The sequence below is a fragment of the Danio rerio genome, chromosome 18 (genome assembly GCF_049306965.1).
Source record: "Danio rerio strain Tuebingen ecotype United States chromosome 18, GRCz12tu, whole genome shotgun sequence".
NCBI classification, from domain to species: domain Eukaryota; kingdom Metazoa; phylum Chordata; class Actinopteri; order Cypriniformes; family Danionidae; genus Danio; species Danio rerio.
In genome coordinates, this window is record NC_133193.1 from 23265006 (window position 1) to 23285306 (window position 20301).

A 20301-nucleotide genomic window follows, 5' to 3' on the forward strand; every position below is an offset into this window, starting at 1 on the left:
TTCTATCAGCTGGAACCAGTCTGGCCATTCTCCTCTGACATCAACAAGGCATTTGTGCCCACAGAACTGCCACTCACTGGACATTTTCTCTTTTTCTGACCATTCTCTGTAAACCCTAGAAATGGTTGTGCATAGGGCTGTGCAATTAATCGAAAATCCAATTTCGATTTTGGCTTCTAACGATTATGAAAAACCATTAATCGAGATTATCGATTATTGCATAATTTACCGCCTTCTTTCCAGTTGTACACGTGTTGCTCTTAAAAGCGCGAAAGACCGCATGATTCTGTGTGCCGCGCACACACAGTACAGAAGCATGCAGTCAGCATTCGGTCTCACTCGCACACTGAGACAAGGAGTGCGCACACATCTTAAGTCATCTTAACGTGATCGCTTTAATGGTCAAATAGGTGTCAAAACGCGGTGTTTAGTGATTATTCATATTAACCCTCATTTGTGTAATAAACAAACTAGTTGAGAATCAAAGGACACACGAAAGAGAAACTATTAAAGAGACAGTGCGCGATAATCCTGCTGCTGCCTGTTTTTATGATTATTAATCATACAGCAAATGGAGAACACTCTGCTCTTGACTAAAGTACTTTTGTAGCTAAAATGTTTTTCTTACAGTGAATATGCTTAAAGCAGTTTGTTTTATATTTTTATTTTATTGTATTTATTTCTCTTTCCTTTGCAGGGTGGAAAATAACTGTATATGTACAGTTCAAGTCAGAATTATTAGCCCTCCTGAATATTAGCAACCCTTTTCCCCCCAATTTCTGTTTAATGGAAAGAAGATTTCTGAACATAATAGTTTTAACTTATTTCTAATAACTGATTTATTTTATCTTTGTCGATGACATCACATAATATTTGACTAGATATTTTTCAAAATGCATGCATTCAGATTCAAAGTGCGATTTAAAGGCTTAATTAGTGTAATTAGGCAGGTCATTATATAACAGTAGTTTCTTCTGAAGACAATCAAAAAATATATTGCTTAAGGGGGCTAATAATATAGACTTTAAAATGGGTTTCAAAATATTTAAACCTGCTTTTATTCCAGCCAAAATAAAAATAAAAAGAGCCTTTCTCCAGAAGAAAAAATGTTAGAGGAAATACTGTTAAATTCCTTGCTCTGTTAAACATCATTTGGTAAATATTTATTTTAAAAAAATTCTCAGGAGTGCTAATAATTTTGACTTTAACAGTAACCGTTTTGAATAATCGTGATTACAATTACGACCAAAATAATTGTGAATATGATTTTTCCCAAATTCGAGCAGCCCTAGTTGTGCGTGAAAATCCCAGTTGATTAGCAGTTTCGGAAATAGTCAGACCAGACAGTCTAGCACCAACAGCCATGTCACGTTCATAGTCACTTAAATCACCTTTCTTCCCCATTCTGATGCTCGGTTCGAACTGCAGCAGATCGTCTTGACCATGTCTACATGCCTAAATGCATTGAGATGATGTCATGTGATTGGCTGATCAGAAGTTTGCATAACGAGCAGTTGGACAGTTGAAGCAGTGTACCTAATAAAGTGTATGTGCAAATGCACAGTTTTATACAGAATTCATGATGTGACATTGTGTAATAATAATTGGGCAGCATAAAAAGATTAAGTTCTTAATGAACTGATGATGAAATTCACATCATCCATAGCAATTATCCAAACACCAGCATTTGCCTTAACGGAATTATATTCCTATAAAGGCTTGAATGCATTAAAAGTAAGGGTCATTTTTTAAGACTAATTAGAATGATTCACTGCTAAATCCCACAATGACAAAGACTGCAAACTGGTGTAATAATTTTTCAGATTATGAATGCAAATCAAGTGTATTTCCAATAACAGTTACTGCAGCCTGACTGTCAGCACTTCACTTAAAGGGATAGTTTATCCAAAAATGAAAAATGTCATTTACTCATCCTCCACTTGTTACAAACCTGTTTGAGCTGCTTCTGTGGAACACATGATATTTTGAAGAATGCTGGAAACCAGTAGCTACTTAATTTCATCCTTTTTACATGCTAATCATTTTCAACATTCTTCAAAATATTGTTTATTCAAATTTCTTTCATATCTTTGAATCCACTAGAGTGTGAATAGTTTTTATATTTTGGTGAACTATCCCTTTAAGATTTTTCCTCTCAAACACTACAATTGCAGGCTTAGTGATTCATACTGCTTAAACAAAACTCGTCTGAAGATAAACCATAGATATTACTGATTCCTCAAAGAGCCAAAAGTCTTTGTTTTCGAAAAAGTTCTCTCCAAAGAAAGTTTTGTGGATGTTTTTATAAATGCTGACATTTCACAAAAAGTAAACTGTTTGCAGCAACATACAGCTTTAATGCAGTGGTTTTAATCTTTTTGCCAAGTTATTTCCTCTGGTATTTATGCAGTATTTATGACCACCCAGCATGTTTCCAGAAACCAGTACTTAATATTTTTTATAGACATTTAATATATGTTAATGTAAACAATGCAGACTGCTAGTAAAATAATAGTTATAAAGAGGAAATCAATATTATTGTTGTGATGATTTTATCATATTGTGTATTGAAAATGGTTAGTGACACAAGAGTAGTTTATTCAACTAAATCACCTTTAATGATGGTAAAAAGCCCACAACATGATCACAATCATGGCATGCTACATTTATAATATACGATAACTCACTTTTTTGCGTGCTTGTTTCCAATGACAATACTAAATATTTTTGTGCTGATAACTACTTGGCTATTAAACAGATCATTAAATACTCAATCAAATAATCAATCAAACAGAATTATCCAGGAGCAATAATTTGCTATGTTCTGCTTTAGCTTTTCATTGGTAAAACTGCATTGGGTCTTAAACACATTGTATTTAATATTAACTTCTTGCTTGCTGAACTTTTGCATTAAAAATACATCATATTCACACTCTGACATTAACGCTACAGTCAGCAAAACAGCTATTGATCATGTGCTGTAATAAAGAACCAAATCATATCTTGTTTATCTTATAAAGGTATAACAAAAGCTTTATGCATTTATAACTTGAATCATAAGGCAATTCTAAACACATCCCATCATGCTGTGTGTGAATACTTTTAAAGTTATGAGACTATCCAAAGAACAATTAAGTGCAAAAATTCCAAAATCATTAATTCCATTGTCTCCCTGAGATAAAAAAGTTTAAAAGTAAAACAAAGTATAGTAACACACAAATAACTAATATTATGAACAAATGCATATATACAGTACACAATTCCCACGTTTCCCCCCCAAAAAAACTGATAGTGGCATGGGTGTCTCTAGGCTGATTTTTTTGTACATACTCCCACCTACCCCCTCCCTCTCTAACTCTTGTTAAGAATGTTTGTCATATTAAATTTAATAATGATGTGTCTTTTTAAAACCTATTAGAGTTAATAATGCCCTAGAGAGTGCCATTATTGAGAATTTATACCCATTTAACCTGATACCCTGGTGCCCTATATGTCCTGCCAGAGGGCATCAGCTCTTTATGGAGAATATGGCCTGGATCACTATCATATAAAACATTTGCTAATACAACACAGTTTCTATTCCTTGTCAAAGAGTATAAAAAAAACATTAATTACTAGGAGTTAATTAATTCTACAAACTGTCTCGTTTTTCTACCATAGTAAATACGTTGAATCATAATAGAACGGTAATAAGATGAGACTGGTTAATTGGTTAGTCTAGTTTAAGAAAAATAAAAATCTCATTATTTTGATGTGCATCTAGGAATTTATTCAGTCACTCATTATAGAGAACTTTTCTCTATTTTTTTCTTTATTTTTATGGTAATCCAAAATGTGCATAAAAATAAGCAGATGTAAACATGGCTATGACCAGGGTTGTCCAAACTCGGTCCTGGAGGGCCGGTGTCCTGCATAGTTTAGCTACAACTTGCTTCAACACACCTGCCAGGAAGATTAGTATAGCTGCGTCTCAAATGGCACACAATAAACTATGCACTATGTACTTATGCACTTACACTCAACAGGATAGTATATGTATGTAGTGTTGTCCTAAATGGCACACTAATGTTTTTTTACTAAGCGGAAATTCAACCTGTTTCCCTGATGACGTTTGATGGTTGCCAAATCAGTGAAATAACTGACCAAACTATCAAATAATACCTGCCATGATTATTACTGCATTCATCATCAGGAGGCGCTATAATCACTCTCGTAGGAGAATTTTGCTTTTACCATCCAAAATAAATAAAAGTTATCCAACATATCTGCCCTATAGCTCCGCCCCTTCCGCTATGTGAGCAAACCTGCGGTCGTTGAGTACGTGAAGTGTCCATCATTCCATACTTCATTTTACCAGCTAAATGAGTGCATCACCCGGGTTATTAAAGTGCACTTATTATTATTAAAGTCTTCAGTTTGAACGCACTACTTACATTATTTATACTACAAAATGGCATAGAATAGTGCATAAGTATGCGATTCGGGACACAGCTTATATCTAGTAAGAGCTTGATTAGCTGCTTCAGGTGTGTTTTATTAGGGTTGGAGCTAAACTCTTTAGGACACAAGCCCTCCAGGATATAGTTCGGACATCCCTGCTATAAACGAACACCACCGCACACCCCTAGATCATAGAATTGTGAAAGTACAAACTGAAAGAAAAACATTGCACACTTGCATGTTTAGAAATGAGTAACTAACCTGCTGGAAGGCCTCGTTAAGCTGGCCCTGCTGTAGTAGCTGTAATATGCTGGCCTGCTGGGCCTGGTAGTCCAGATGTGCGGATGGGACGGGTGTTCCTGCGGCTGAGCGCATGGCCTGCATGATACTGGAGGTGACGGCGGCCTGCTGCTCCTTCATAGCCAAACTCACCTCTCCCTTCACTATACGCTGCACCTGTGTCAGGATTGAGTCCTGCAGACTGCAGACACAAAACAGAGTTAAAGCCTAAACACATGTGGCAAGAGTCCTTTTTTACATGAAATATTTAATAATTTAAAGAACTGTCAATGATATTTGTCACTTCTGAATCTGCAGAGGCACTGGGTAGTGGTAGACTGTTAGAGATTGTGTTTTAGATGGCCAATGATGATTATGCTGAAAAAATAATTCAAAAGCAGAATAAAAGGTTTATTCATTTCGAAAGAAGTATTAAATGGGGTTTCCAATCTTTGATGAACTGCAGATTCAAGGACGTTTTAAAGCACTATTGATTTCAAATCAATCAGCTTTGTAATTCACATCGCCACCATATGTAGTGCCTTAAAAGTCCTTACTGTACTTAACGTTTGACACTTAATATTTACATTAAAATATCAGTGTAATGATGATGTTTTGAATGTGTATTTTTCAAAAATTTATACCATTTTAAAAAGTCATGTCATCAAAAGTCATCAATATTGGTAACATTTGCCATATTTCTTGTACAAGATTTAAATTTAGTATTTATTTATTTTTTTTTTATTAGGAAGTCAATTCTGTTTTTAACAGCAGCCCAGTATAATTGTTGGAATGACACCATAAACAAATTTAAATTAAGCACTTTAAGGACTGATGTTTGTTTTTAAAGTTGCTGCATGTATGTTTTTGACCCATCTAGAGCATAAAAATACCCCAATATGTTGGCAGAAATTCAAGAAACATGCCAAGTGAACATTCTTAAGTATCTGTAAAACTGTCTTTGGCTGTCTTTGTTTTGGTCCCTTTAACCCGCCCAATGCCAGTTTAGACAATTATATTTCAGCGCCTTGGATTGCCTTGTGGCCCGTTTCCACTAAGTGGTTTGGTTGGTACGCTTTTATGGCCGTTTCCACTGTTAAAGGGTACCTAAGAGCGAACCGTACCACTTTTTGGTCACCCTTTGCAAAGGGTACCAAAAGGTGAAACTAGACGCGCAGCTGAACACTATTGGTTTACAGAGATAAGTTATTTGCTCACACAACAAGCCAGAATGAAAACAAAGGAAGCGCCATGTTTAAAATACATATACATGTTTAAAATAAATATACATATAATAACGAGCCATGGTCGACCCGAGCTTAAATAAACCTTGTCGTCGCTTTGATGAACAGCCACAAAGCCAAGAGCAGCAGATTCTACCCTGTGCCCCGAAGTTTTTTACTAGCCAGTCTAAAGCGCAAGCAGTTTTGCTTTCTTGCTTGCACTCGCGTCTATATTTGAAATGACAAACTTCTTGAGCTGATGATAATAATGTGCGTTTTGATTATTGACGTGCTTGTGAAAACGGTCCTTTCAGAAACTGACAGGAGTAATGCACAAAAAAACAATGGAGATGTCGGAAAAAAAGGAGCATATTATTTTTTTCAGCAAGTGTGAACAAACTGCCATGTATAACTGTTATCATCACCTTTTAGACTATTATGAACTCGTAATGATGGAAATACTTTCTAACAAGAGGTTACGTGCTGCTGAAGATTAAAGACACAGATGAGAAGTTTGCACTGACTGCGGGCTATATTTCATGTTGTTTTTAAACCTGAATAAGGACTAAATGTATGTTGTGTGTAGTTGGTAACATATCAAAGACTGCAAGGGCGTTTATGTGTTCATACATGTTGTATTTATTTTATATAATTGCAGACATTAAACTAGGCGATTTCACACTGTCATTGATCTGCAGTTAAAATCAAATTATATTCATAGAAAAGTTAGTCATAAACATTTACACAGAAGTATTTGTTTATAAAGCACCTGTTTTGTGTGAAGTGCTTCTCCTATATGTGAAAGACCCGCTCAGCTTTACTGTAGACATTTTCCGATCAAAAATGACATTGACTTAAACTTTCTGTTGTACACCAAGCCAAGCAGTGGAAATGCAAGCCTGATAAAGGTGACCCATACCATACTCAACCACTTAAGCCTGATTTATACTTCTGCGTCAGGTGACCGGCGTAACCCACGGCGCAGGCAACGCGCGTGGCTGTGCATTTATACTTCTGCGCGCTGTCTCTGCCGGTCTGCATTAACACTTCCGAAACGCTAGTTGGCAGTGAGGTGTAAATGTTCCTCTGTGTCAAGTTTCTTCGCTACTTTTTTGCATTTCCTGAACACTTCCGGGATGTACAAGTGGCTCAAACTCGCTCATTTTGAGGCAGGAACCGGCGGACGTGCAACAACTTTAACTATGAGGTAAATACAAAACAAAATTTTCCATCCGGAGCTCCTTCACGGGACTCCACACTTGTAAACAATCGCTCGCGCGGCGTCGCGCCATTCGCGCGCCTCTCGGTCCCGCCCAGACTCGTCAGCGCTACCAAGCCGACCAATCACAGAGCTTATGCTACGCGTCGTTGCGACGTGTAGTTACATTTTTTGAGAGGTGCACGTCAGTGACGGCGATGGCCACGGCGAAGGGCTATGCGTCAGCGCCGTAGCATACGCCGGTGTTTGACGCAGAAGTATAAATCAGGCTTTAGTGGTAACTGGCCATTGGTGAAAATCGCGTATTCTATTCGTTTATTCAAAAAGGCTCTTAAAGTATGCATCTGCGACCAAACATGCAACCTCTGGTGGACAGTAGCAGACTCGGAAATGAGTTTCACATGAGGTTATTTATTAGCAAATAATATAAATATTACAAAGATAAACATTAGGTGAGCAGGTTACATTGTAATCCGTTGTCTTAACAACACCCTACGTAAGGAGATTTGCAGTGATAAGCAATTTGGCTGTTTGCACAAGACGAAACACGACAGAAATTGAAATACAGCCATTCAGAAGCACAGAATAGTGCACTTACTGCAGTTCAATGAAACAGTAAGGTTTACAATCTAATTAATACACATTAAACCACTCTAACATTATTAATTGCTGAATCAATGACATGTGTTTGCACGCATTGAGTCACAGTTCTAAAGTTTTTTTCCATTTTCAAGCTCCATTCAAGGTCTGCTGCTGGTTTCAGTAGTATGGCAATAAATTCTATGTAAAATGGTATTCAACCTCACATTATTAGCATTTAACTCTGAAAAAGCACATGAGGTGTACCTGAGGTTTCTAAAATATAAATTTCAGGTATTGGTTAGGACAAAAAACTTCCTTTAGTATAAACAATATTCCTTCTATCGTGTGCTGTTGCTCTTATTTAGCAAAACTTAAATCAGCCTTTAGGCTCGATAGTCAGTCAAGCTCCGTTTGATGTCGTCAATCTAGCAACCTGTGCTTGTGTGTTTTAAACAACAATACCTAGTTCCACCACTGGGCGTCAAACTTACATACTGCACCTTTAAGCACTTTCCATGCTGTTACAAGTCCATGTATTTATTATTTATTTATTTGTTACTTTGTCGCCCTCTTGTGTTTTGTTGCTGGTTGTGTTTTCATTTAGAGTTGATTTTCTCCGCACCTGCAGACAATTCACTGTCGGCAATTTAAGAGCTCGCGCTGCAGTGATTCAGAGACAGGGATTTGAGCGGCCGTCCAGACGCGGAGTTGTGCTCCTTTTGTTCTCAGCCTATGTTTATTGTGTTTTCTCCCTACACTTTATTTATATTTGATTGTTTAATTAATAAAACCCCTAGACTGATCCACTTGTGTTTTCCCCTCATTTCATGTTGTGACTGTGGTCGTAACACATGCCTTGAATCCATGTCTGAAATTCAAGTACTTAAGTACTCAAGTACTTAAGACTGTTGGGAACTCGAAATAGTTTACAGCTACTCTTATTACAGACAGCTACTTTTTGCTTTGGAAACGACATTATTGAAATTAAATATCAGTTTTAAGACGAAAACTGCGTTTAATAAATATAGCAGATAAAACTTATTACTTTGAACATTATACAGAATTTTTTTAATTTACAAGTTTTGACCCCTGAAATTGAAGAATTATGACTTGAAAAATGCAAGGTAAACCTTAAAATATTAATCAAATAAAGTATAAATATATCTGTTTTGATTTGAAAACCACAGTGAAAAATTCTCTACTTTTAGAGTTTAATATAACAAACTTTATATTGAAATTGTGTGAGTGGAAAACAAACAAGCTTTATTGACAGAAATTAAACCTGGGATTAGGCAACGTGCCACACATGCCAATCCATTTGCAAGCGACTCAATGCGGAGCACCAAAAAATGCTTTCTCTGCATGAACTCCCAAATCAATCGCTTCCTTCATTAATGCTATAAAGTTTTCCATAAGGGAAGGCATACAAGGGGAAAGAGTATGATTGCTGCATTCCTTCCTTGCATTGATTTCTGGCAAATATGGAGCAGGATTAGTGATGTGTGTGTGTGTGTGTGTGTGTGTGTGTGTGTGTGTGTGGTGGTGGTAAGCCTTACTTTCCGACAATCATGTGGAGCTGATGCTGGACGTCAGAGCTAACGCTGGCCGTCACTGTAGACGCCAGCTGGTCTTGTGAACTCTGAAGACTGTCAATCATCTGCTGTAACTGGCCAATGACAGGATCCCGTGTATCCTGGTCTCTTTGTTTCCTGTTTTTGATGTGCGTCTCCAACTGCTGGATGTCTGTAGGGGAATGTAAAGCAATGTAATGTAAATACTTAACGCAAAGAAGTTTTGTTAATTAGCTGGCATTACAGATGTGCACAACCGGCCTGAGAGCATATAGCAATCTGCCAGATACATTAATACGCTCTGCAGCTTTTTTCCATAACTGTAAACAAGCACAAACATCAATAAAAAGTCAGATTGGTAGTGAAGTCCATTGTTAGAGATGCGTGATTTTTCCAGATTCCACTGATAAATTATAATGAAAAGCTTTGATTAAATATGTATATTTTTTTTGTTTTAAATAAAAACATTAGAAATTTTATAATTAGACAATGCATCAACAACAGATCACCTGATTAACCACTCAAGCAAGCGTGATTCATAAAGAACAGTCATAACAAATAAACAAATGTTTGTGCATATAGTTGAGCTGCACGATATAGATTGTTTTCACATTTCCAAGTTTCTCACTAGTGAAAGGCATCATGGTTGGGTGAACTAGGAGCACAGTGAATGGGAGAGTACAACAAATAACTTTACAATCCTATTTGCTGAAATAGTAAGAAAAACTCTACGATGGTGTTATCAAGACTTTTAGGGAAAAAAAATTGTGTGAGACTGATAAAGGCAGCCAGAGGAAAGAATAACATCTAATGCAGCGTCAATGGGGCTGAAAGTAAATTTGAAACACCTCGCATAAGCGGGAATTCTGTTGAACAAGCGGTTCATTTTTTATTTTTATTTTTTTTATGAAAATATTAAAAACTTTCAAGGATTTAAGATTATGACCGCATCATTACGGTTTTGTGAAAAGGGTCCATTGAAAAAATCTAACATTGCGCTATTTTTATTGTGCGATTTAAATAAAATTTTAACTAAATGTGTTGAATAACTAATTGGAAAGTATTTTTCATTTTAGATTGATTGGGATGATTATGTAGGTGAGCGCATAAAATAGAATAAAAATCTACAAGCGTACATAAATTAAAAAAATAAAGAGAAAAAAGATACTAATTTAATAAACAGAGTTTTATTTAAACAGAGTATTTGAATAATCAGATGTAAAATAATGATACAAAGTCTTTGTTTTATAAACAATTCGATAGAATTTATCGTTATTAATTTGTCAAAGTTAATAACAGTACAATTTCTTACGCCTAAATGCTTTTAAAACCCTCAAAAAAGTCACAGGCCTCAAAAAACACTTATACAATGATAATTTACAATCCAGACTCAACACTGCATATACTCGCAATGTGACCATTGCGAATTATAATATTGCTATATCAATGCTAAAAAAATATATTGTGCAGCCCTAGTATATACAGATACTTTCATGTGATGTGTTGGAAAATAAAAACTGTTATTCCAGCAAATAATGATTTCTTAACTGAAGTGAATGTTTTGTGAAATATATTGTGTTCCTCATGGCATCTTTTTTGTTATTGTATGAAATGCAAAAAAACTTGAATTTGCGGACACGGTGGTTAAAGAGGTCATCAAATCACTAGCTTACATGACAAAAAAAAAACTACAGACAATAGTGCAGTTACTAACTACTACTGTATGTGTGATATTATTATTATTTTTGATAATTATTTTTCAGGGTTTTTGTCTTTTATGAATAGGACCGTAGAGAGAATTGACATAAAAAGTGTGAGGAGCAGAAAGAGGGGACGAATTGGCATAGGACCTCGAGCCGGGAATTGATCTTGGAATTGATCACGGGCAATGTGTGCATCCGCAAGTCACATCGCAGGATCTGCAATGTTGAATTGGGATTATATTTGACCAGGAGCTATAGTTCAGAGAAAGGAGTCATTGGAGATTTTTTACCATAAACAAAGGAGCATATGTTTATCATTTACATGTTTTTAAGGCCTGTGACAGCGATGCAATGGCGCAGTAGGTAGTGCTGTCGCCTCACAGCAATAAGGTCGCTGGTTTAAGCCTCGGCTGGGTCAGTTGGCATTTCTGTGTGGAGTTTGCATGTTCTCCTTGCGTTCGCGTGGGTTTCCTCCTGGTGCTCCGGTTACCCCCACAGTCCAAAGACATGCGGAACAGGTGAATTGGGTAGGCTAAATTGTCCACAGTGTAGGAGTGTGAATGAGTGTGTGTGGATGTTTCCCAGAGATGCGTTGCGGCTGGAAGGCCATCTGCTGCATAAAAACATGCTGGATAAGTTGGCGGTTCATTCCACTGTGGCGACCCCAGATTAATAAATGGACTAAGCCGAAAATGAATGAATGAATAAGGCCTGTGACTGTATGAGGATTTCAAGAGAGTTTAAAGCATTCAGGCACCTAGAATTGCACTAGTTGAAACTTTTAGAAAAAATATTTAATTTATACAATGAAGATGCAAAGTAGAGCTATTTTACGTTTGATTATTCAATTTCTGTACATTAATTCTTACAGAATAGAGCTATTATTAATACTATAAGTCATCTGATGAAATTGCATTGTTTTGTTTTTTTCTGCGATATGAATACAATGTCAGATTTTTTACATATCATGCAACCCTATTTTTAATAAATGGAAAGCAACTCAAATCATGCAGTTATACCTTTATGTTAACTTGTTAAAAAATACTAACAAATTATGCCCCCTGATTCACTTGAAAAGGTTCTTACATTCGTTGGTTCCCTGTTTGAAGCTGTCATTGATCTGCTGAAACATGGACTGACAGCCTCTCTCAAACACAGGCAGGACAATGCTCTGGAAGGTCTCTTTGTAGGCTGCCTGAATAGGACCCTGCATGGCCTCTGCAGCAGCTCGACCAATGGCATCTGTAGTGTTCTGTGAACAGAAAAACAGGACAAAAACTTACAAGAGTTTTCCTCAGTTTGTGCTTGTTCCAGACTATGCGATGAATTATTTACTGCTACACTGGTGCACAGAAGTTGCTGCACTTCTTTGGACTGCCCAGGTTTTTAAAATTTCTTTAACAGAAACATTCTTTCCAGTTAGAAATGTTTTTTTTTTTTTTTTGTGGAAAATAGTAGCATTAATATCAGGTTTGGATAACAATAAAAAAGCGCTACTTAATTGTTGATTTTCGTACAAGCCGCTGACCTTGGACTTAACAACTTTGGTGACGTTTTCTTTGAGTGCTCCTTCTACTGCAGTTAACTTGGCAGCAATGGTGCTGTTCATCTGGCCGGTCACAGGTTCGAGACTCTTCGATATGGCTGCAAAAAACAGAAATAATGTCACAAAGCTCTGCATAAGCCTCAAATCAATAAAAGTCTTCATTTAAACCATTTCACAGACAAAATAAGAACAGAATGTTCTTTGCTGTATTGAACTGTGTGAGAAAAAAAAGCTAAGTTGAGCTCTTAAAAAAGTTCATCACATCAGCACTTACTCTGCGGGACGGTTTTCTTCATTTCTTCACGCAAAACTTTCTCAAGCCGGTTGCAGAGACTGTTGTTCAGAGTTTGGACGAGCTGCTGAACTAGCTGGTCCTGGAGCTGTTGGTTTCGACTTTGACCCTCGACCAGAATTCGCTCCATTCTTCTCTCTGCATCACCAGCTTGTTAAGTTAACACTAAATTGCATGAGCCTAACCAATCCAAAGTTATCCTTCATTCATTTTCTTTTCAGACTAGTGCCTTTATTAACCTGGGGTCGCCACAGACAGCAGAATGAACCGCCAACTTATTCAGCTTATGTTTTACGCAGCGGATGCCCTTCTAGCTGCAACCCATCACTGGGAAACGGAAACATCCATACAAAGTCATTTAAACACACACTATATACACAATTTTAGCTTACCCAATTCACCAATAGCGCATGTCTTTCGACTTGTGAGGGAAACCGGAGCACCTGGAGGAAACCCACACGAACATTGGGAGAACATGTAAACTCCTCGCAGAAATGCCAACTGACCCAGCCGAGGCTCAAACCAGCGACCTTCTTGCTGTTAGGCGATCGTGCTACCCACTGCGCTACTGTGACACCAGTTCTCATTCATTAGTGTATAAATATATTGATGAACAAACCCATGAGGATATATTCAGCTCGCATGCAATTGTGTGCTGAGTTTTATAGATACACAAAAAATATTTTTCCAATTAGCGTTTAATTAAACTGATATTGTTGTAAAGTATAATAGTATAGAGCTAATGCAGTATAATGCAGAGTATAATGTTTATGCCGGGAATAAGTTTATGCTGCCATTAATACTGAATTTAACTTGTAATTTAGCCTGTATATTCTGTAAAAATTACCACCGATTGAAATTTTAAAGGGCTAGTTTTCTAAAAAAAAAAAAAAAAAAAAAACTTAATTACATTTTATAAATGAGCCCCCATTACTGAGAGAAGAAAAGAAACTGTTAAATAAAGTTGTCATACAAAAGTTCTCATATCTTGATAATACTCCGACTGAAGGCATATGGTGTTTTGAGGATGTTTTTTTTTTTCTGCACTTTGATCGATTTGACAGCATTGCGGTCTATAAGCTCTAAGATTTAATCTAAAATATCTAAATGTGTGTACAAAAAAACTAACAAACAAAGGTCTTAGGGACTTGTAAAAACTTGAGGGTGAGTAATTTATAACAGAATTATTTATGGGTGAACTAACCCTTTAATTTAGCTTATTCCACATTTAATGTAAAAAATGTATGTGACAGATGCAAGAACTAGGAGCAAAATGTAAATATTACTTTTTAGTTCAGCTATCATGCCAAAAAGAATGCTTTCAAGCAAACAATATATTAAACAAAATATTCGGTCTTGACTTTATAGTGACAAATTTTATCTTCACACAACATTAGACCTGAAAATAAGACAATTATTTTTAGGTGTAGTTTTTAGTGCACTATTACTACAATTCCACAATCATGTTGTTTAAACTATATTATAGCAAGCTTATGTGCTAACATTAGACTAAAGCTCACTTTTATACATTACGCATCTACACTCAAAACTACATGTATTCACAAAAATCCTTAATATTATTGTCAGATAAATTAAAAGTTAAATGGCTTTTGTAAAAATAACAATGTACTTGTTAAATTCTTTTATTATTAACATCATTGGAGAGTAATAATAGAATTTATATTTTAAATTAATTTCAATTGTTCTTGTTATAACTATTTATTAATAGTTGACGGAGACAAGATGGGTCATAAAAGCGTTAAATATCTATAACTCTATATATCGAATATATATCATATTCATTCATACACATACATAACTAGTTATATACATCAGTCTGTTCACTACTTACACCAGCATGTTCACCGGTCCTGAAAGTGGACGGCTTGCTTACATACAGCATAAAAAAAATGCTGTATGTACAGCAAAAAATAAAAATAAAATACTAATACTACTAATACTTTCCTTCTTAGACTTTACAGACCTGAAACTTGCCTATAGCACTTATTCATTGTTGCTCTTATAGTTGTGTAAATTGCTTCCTTGTCCTCATTTGTAAGTCGCTTTGGATAAAAGCGTCTGCTAAATGACTAAATGTAAATACAGCAGGCCATAGAAACAGTCTATGTATATACATACTATCTCTGACTAGCACCTTTGAATCTTTCTCATGCTCATATTGAATTTGCTATAGTGTTCAAGCCAGCCAGAGTCTCCCTCTAGTGGAAGGATACGTTCTTGTTCTTGCTGAGCTAACATGGCATGCTCGATGTGAGCCATGATGGAGCTCTGCACTGCGTCCATGTGGCTAGTGACTCTCTGCAGAAGATCAAGCTGATTCTGTCGGAGCTCTGCGATCTCCCTCTGCTGGCTCCGCAGCATCTGCAGGAGCTCGTCCTGCACCTCTGTGCTCATCTGAAGACACAATAGCACATTCAGTTCTCACCGGACTCCTAGGAATGCTTGAGTGACGGCAAAACAGTTCAAGTAGTATAAACGCTCGTACTGCTGAGCTGGTCATGTTACTTATGTTTTCTGTCGCCGCTGCATTAATGTTTTATTTATATGATGAGTCACACTGACTAGACAGAAAACAAGCATTCATGCATTTTGATTGGTTTATAGCCATACAAATGCATTCAGATGGCGATGCAGAGGATCAACGAACTTACCTGGCTTTCAATCTGTCTAGATTGCGAGGACTCTCTGGGAAGGAAGAAAAGCAAAGATGATTAATAAGATTATATGACAGAACAGACTCCACCGATCCCACATTAAAGAATATAAACATTAATATAAAGAAGATTTCCATAGTAAATGGGGGAGCTCACTCACCCTTCATCTTTCTTGCTCTTCCGCTTGAGCTTAGGGGAGCTGCGGGGTGATGTTTTCCAGTCCTTTACAGGAAGTCTGTGAGAGGAGCGAGGGCCGCAGTTCCCTGAGGACGAGGCCAGACTGGCAACCTCATCGTCATGATCACTGTCAATCACAACAGGTAGAGACAATAAATAATTTAAAAAAGGCTAAACAGCAGCAAATGTATTAATCAAGGCACCACAAAAGTCTTATTAACAAGACATGCCTCCTTATTTGAATATTCAGATTCATTTTATCACAATTTGATGAGTCAGACTTTCTCAGACAGGTTTGGACAAGTTCAGATATGCACACATAATGTAGAGAAACTAAGCCTTCATTTACACTGCATGATTCAAGTGACCCAATTTTTTTTTCTTTCTCCTATGTGACACAGATTGGATATTGCCTATGTAAAACAAAATGTTAAAAAAATTTAATAAATATATATATATATATATATATATATATATATATATATATATATATATATATATATATATATATATATATATATATAAATATATAAATATATAAATAAATAAATAAATAAATATATATATATATATATATATATATATATATATATATATATATATATATATATATATATATATAATTTATGGAAATTCATTTGATTTTAATAGGATCTGTGCCCTTATGTCTGCAGTGTAAGCAGATAGATAAGACTTTCACCAGTCAATTCGAACCGCACGTCATTAAAAAGCGTAGCAAATAACGTCAATTCTGACGCTTTTCAGAACACACTTCAGCAGACACACAAATCTTATATACTAAAACAAAAAAACTGTTATATTGTCATGCAGCACAAGCATGTTATCGGGAAAGAGAAGAGCGTAACATCCACCACGTAAACCATGGGTAACCAACCCTGTTCCTGGAGAGCGACCTTCCTGCAGAATTCAGTCCCAACCCTGATCAAACACACCTGAACCAATTAATAGTACCTAAAGCAGCACTAAAAAATTACAAACAGGTGTGTTTGGTCAGGGTTGCAACTAATATCTGCAGGAAGGTAGCTCTTCAGGAACAGGGTTGGTGACCCCTGACGTAAACAATATAAACTACAAACCTATTGCAAATTTCACGAGCAGAATTAGGTGTAAATTTTAAGTAACTTACCCAACACTGATCACGAGCATAAATCACACCATGGAAATTACATTAAGATGGCTATTGATTTAAAAAAAAAACTAAACTAAAAGAATGTGGCCAAAAAATAACTTTTCTGTCATAAACTACTGTAAAACAACATGTTAAAAAGGATAAAAAATAAATAAAACCCTGCGAACAGATTAAATACAGGAATGGAGAAAAGAGCACTCTTACTATCAGCTGTCAGTCAGTATTCGCTATTTTTTTTCTGGTCATTGCAGCTTCGCCGTGTGCATTGTAAATGCAGTCAATCGGATAAAAGTCACTTATAAAAGATTGTGTAAACAGGTCATCAAAAAAGTTGGAGTCACAAAATCTGAATTGACCACAAGGTCTGCAGTGTAAATGCAGCCATAAGGAAAATGAAACAAGTTCTCAGTAGATACACACAACAATATAGTATATTGTATAATATACACACCAGAAGTGTAAGAAGTATCAATCGTGAGTGATTTACATATTAAGTTAATGCAAAGATGTGAACAGACATCCTGCGATACGATATGCGCGAATGAGGCACCGCAATGACGAGATTCAAGCTAATGAAGCGGTGCGAGTTAAGTGTTTTGCGCGATTGATCCTCTTAACGCGTGTATCGCATGTTTCCCGTGAAACGTTCGAGTTCAAAAATCTGAACTTCAGCAGACATTCGCGCTGCGTTAACCAATCAGGAACTTGCTCTTGTGGGGGCATGATTATGACATAGCACCCATTGTTGACGTTCCGGGGGAAAATCCTCCTGCCGTCTGGTGTGAACACAGCATTAAGACTTTTTTTTTCTCCTAAAGTATTCCACATAGATGCTTGAAATTTGATCAAAAGGGACAGTGATCATTTTATTTGATTTTTTAAAATTTTCTTACAAAAAAGAAAACTGTGATAATCTTCAACAACATTTAACCGTTTTTTTTAAACAAATAAAAATGCAGTTTTAGAGGCTGATTTCATAAAAATGGTAGCAACAGCAAACTATTGAATGGTTGAAATGAAAATTGAACTTTGAATGTCATTAGTTATGCATTTTGACCTGTTCCATGTAATTAATGCAAAATTAATGATCAATTAACCAAAAAAAGTTTATTTCATTTTTTATTTTTAAATATGATCAAACATATTATGTTAAGTCTAAAGTATGCACAGAGGTTGACTCCACATTTAAAATGATACTATTTAAAATGCTATTGAATTTTCCTACAGAACACCATTGCTCTCTGCAATAAAGCATGTCTCCATTGATGGTATATTCATGTTATGATATACTACATATCATATACACATTATAAGAATCATAATAAAGAAACATTGTAACTTAGAATGTAGTTCCATCCATTTTGTTTTCAGTTAAGAATTCAATTTAGAACAATAAACAGGAAGCTTTTGTAAAACTGCTCCTGCAGGGGAAAAAAGTAAAAGTTGTGACAGGTTTCCTTTTAAAGACAGCCTCCATGTCCTTGATTTAAATTGCTTAAATCACATTCCTGACATACAGCAAAGGTTACACTATCATTCGGTCAATTTGACTGAAATCATGTAATGTTACAGCTCCTAATTAATGACCAGTCAACCACTGAGACATTTATTTCACAGTTGCCGCTAATGTTAATTTAAATCTTGACCCTGATTTTAGTCCACACACCAGATCTTCTATTAAAGCTCCTAAATTGAAATTCAAGGACTGCAAAGCTTCCTTAAGTGCTTATATAACATGACAAAACAAAAAAATATAAAAGGTTAAGTGCCTCAAAGTTAAGTTTTTCAGATGTTGCCCTTCATGCAGTGCGTCATAAAGCTGATTGTAATGTTAAAGGGTTGTCAAGTAGTCAAAAATTTATATTAATAAATAAAAATATATATAAAATAAATAAAAATTTGAGTTGTCAAATTCTAAACTGCCTGAAATGAGTAGTCAGTAATTCAAAGTTTATTGTAGTTCTACAATAAAATGTACATAATGCCAGACTTTGACTAGCTCTCCAATGCTGCAGCTGAAGCCTGGAAGAGTTTGGCTTGTGTTGTGGACATGTCAAGAAAATGTTTAGATCTGCGCTACAGAAAATTTGTAGACTCCAGAATGTAAAGGTTTACCTCTGCTCTGCACTTGCATCTTGACTGTCGTTCTGAGTCAGGTGATATGTGCGTCTATGGTAGGGGGAGGAAATGTGCCTGTCTTTTATTTCCTCCCTAGAGCTGGAAGAAAACAAGCATTATAGTTTTCCACTTTCAAGTATTACAACTGTTTAAAACGTATTATACATAACAAACAGATCATAAAACCTCGAATGATCATTAATAAATGCAAAATAATATTACATTATTAATAAATAAATAATAATAATTATTATTAATATTATTAACAGATAAGTATAAAGTCATAAGTTAGATACAATTATACTTTGTGTGCATATACAGCTATAAAAACAATTAAGAAACTACTTAAAGATTCTCAGTTTCTTTGAAATTATTAGGAATGTGTTGAAGTAAAATGTCAATATTTCTTAATTTCAAATAAATATTAGCATTGGGAACATTATGTTGTTAAAAATGATTAGTGGGGGCTGTTCCATAAACCAAGCTTAGAGAAAAAGCCAGCCTTGTTTTGTTAAGTCAGGTTTATTAATGGTGGATTCCGTTTCATAAATCAAATTCATGATAGTTCAGACTCAGTTCCTCTGGCAAATTATGCTGGGAAACTAGCCTGGCCTGGGGCAGGTTAACTCTCAGGCTAACGCCCTATTCACACGAGGCGTCAGCTTCAACTCTTCCCATTCACTTTTTATGAATTTGCTCAACTTTAAGTGCCAAAAGAAGCGTCAGCAAATCAGATCGCTGTATGCAAATACACCAGCTCAGACAGTGGCCTATTGCTGACTAATTTCATTGGCTGACTTCAGACATGCCCTCTGTCAAACGTTCATGCTGAAGCCCCTCATGAATGGGGCGCAAGTCTTTATTTCATGCTTAATCGAAGTAATGTTAACATTCACTTGTGATAATTTAATGCCATTTTATTCTACTTAAGTGCCTAATAATGATATTAATAATAAAACAAATAATAATAATAAAAAAACTTTATAGTCACTTAATAGTAAATATCTACCCATTTATCTACACACACGCATACACGCACGCACGCACGCACACCTACACCAAATATCTTTAAGAATAGAACAACATGTACATATAAATTCAAACAAGTTATTCCAAATGAATCAAATACAAAATAAATTGGACTGATCTTCAGTATATTTTTGTTAGATTAGTTCCAAATTTTGCTTTGGTACTGAATAATATAATGTATATGGACAAACATATTATTATAAAGCATCCTGTAGAAAATATTAATTTAAACCAGAGATCTGTGAGGGGTGTACTTAGCTATATAAAATCAAAATTATACAAAAAAAAAAAACAATG

At 35.7% G+C, this 20301-nt stretch overlaps 1 protein-coding gene across 3 annotated transcripts in view; it reads right to left on the bottom strand.

Annotated features, from left to right (window-relative positions):
* Positions 1 to 20301, bottom strand: part of edc4 (enhancer of mRNA decapping 4) — a 51921-nt gene that overhangs the window by 14773 nt on the left and 16847 nt on the right. For 2 of the 3 annotated variants that reach the window (NM_001045085.1, XM_009293574.4), the window contains 9 exon segments: positions 4702 to 4921; positions 9300 to 9486; positions 12104 to 12269; positions 12546 to 12661; positions 12838 to 12993; positions 15090 to 15270; positions 15528 to 15561; positions 15691 to 15834; positions 18973 to 19074. In NM_001045085.1, the coding sequence (NP_001038550.1) occupies positions 4702 to 4921; positions 9300 to 9486; positions 12104 to 12269; positions 12546 to 12661; positions 12838 to 12993; positions 15090 to 15270; positions 15528 to 15561; positions 15691 to 15834; positions 18973 to 19074 (1306 nt within the window). 3 annotated transcript variants of the gene reach the window in all.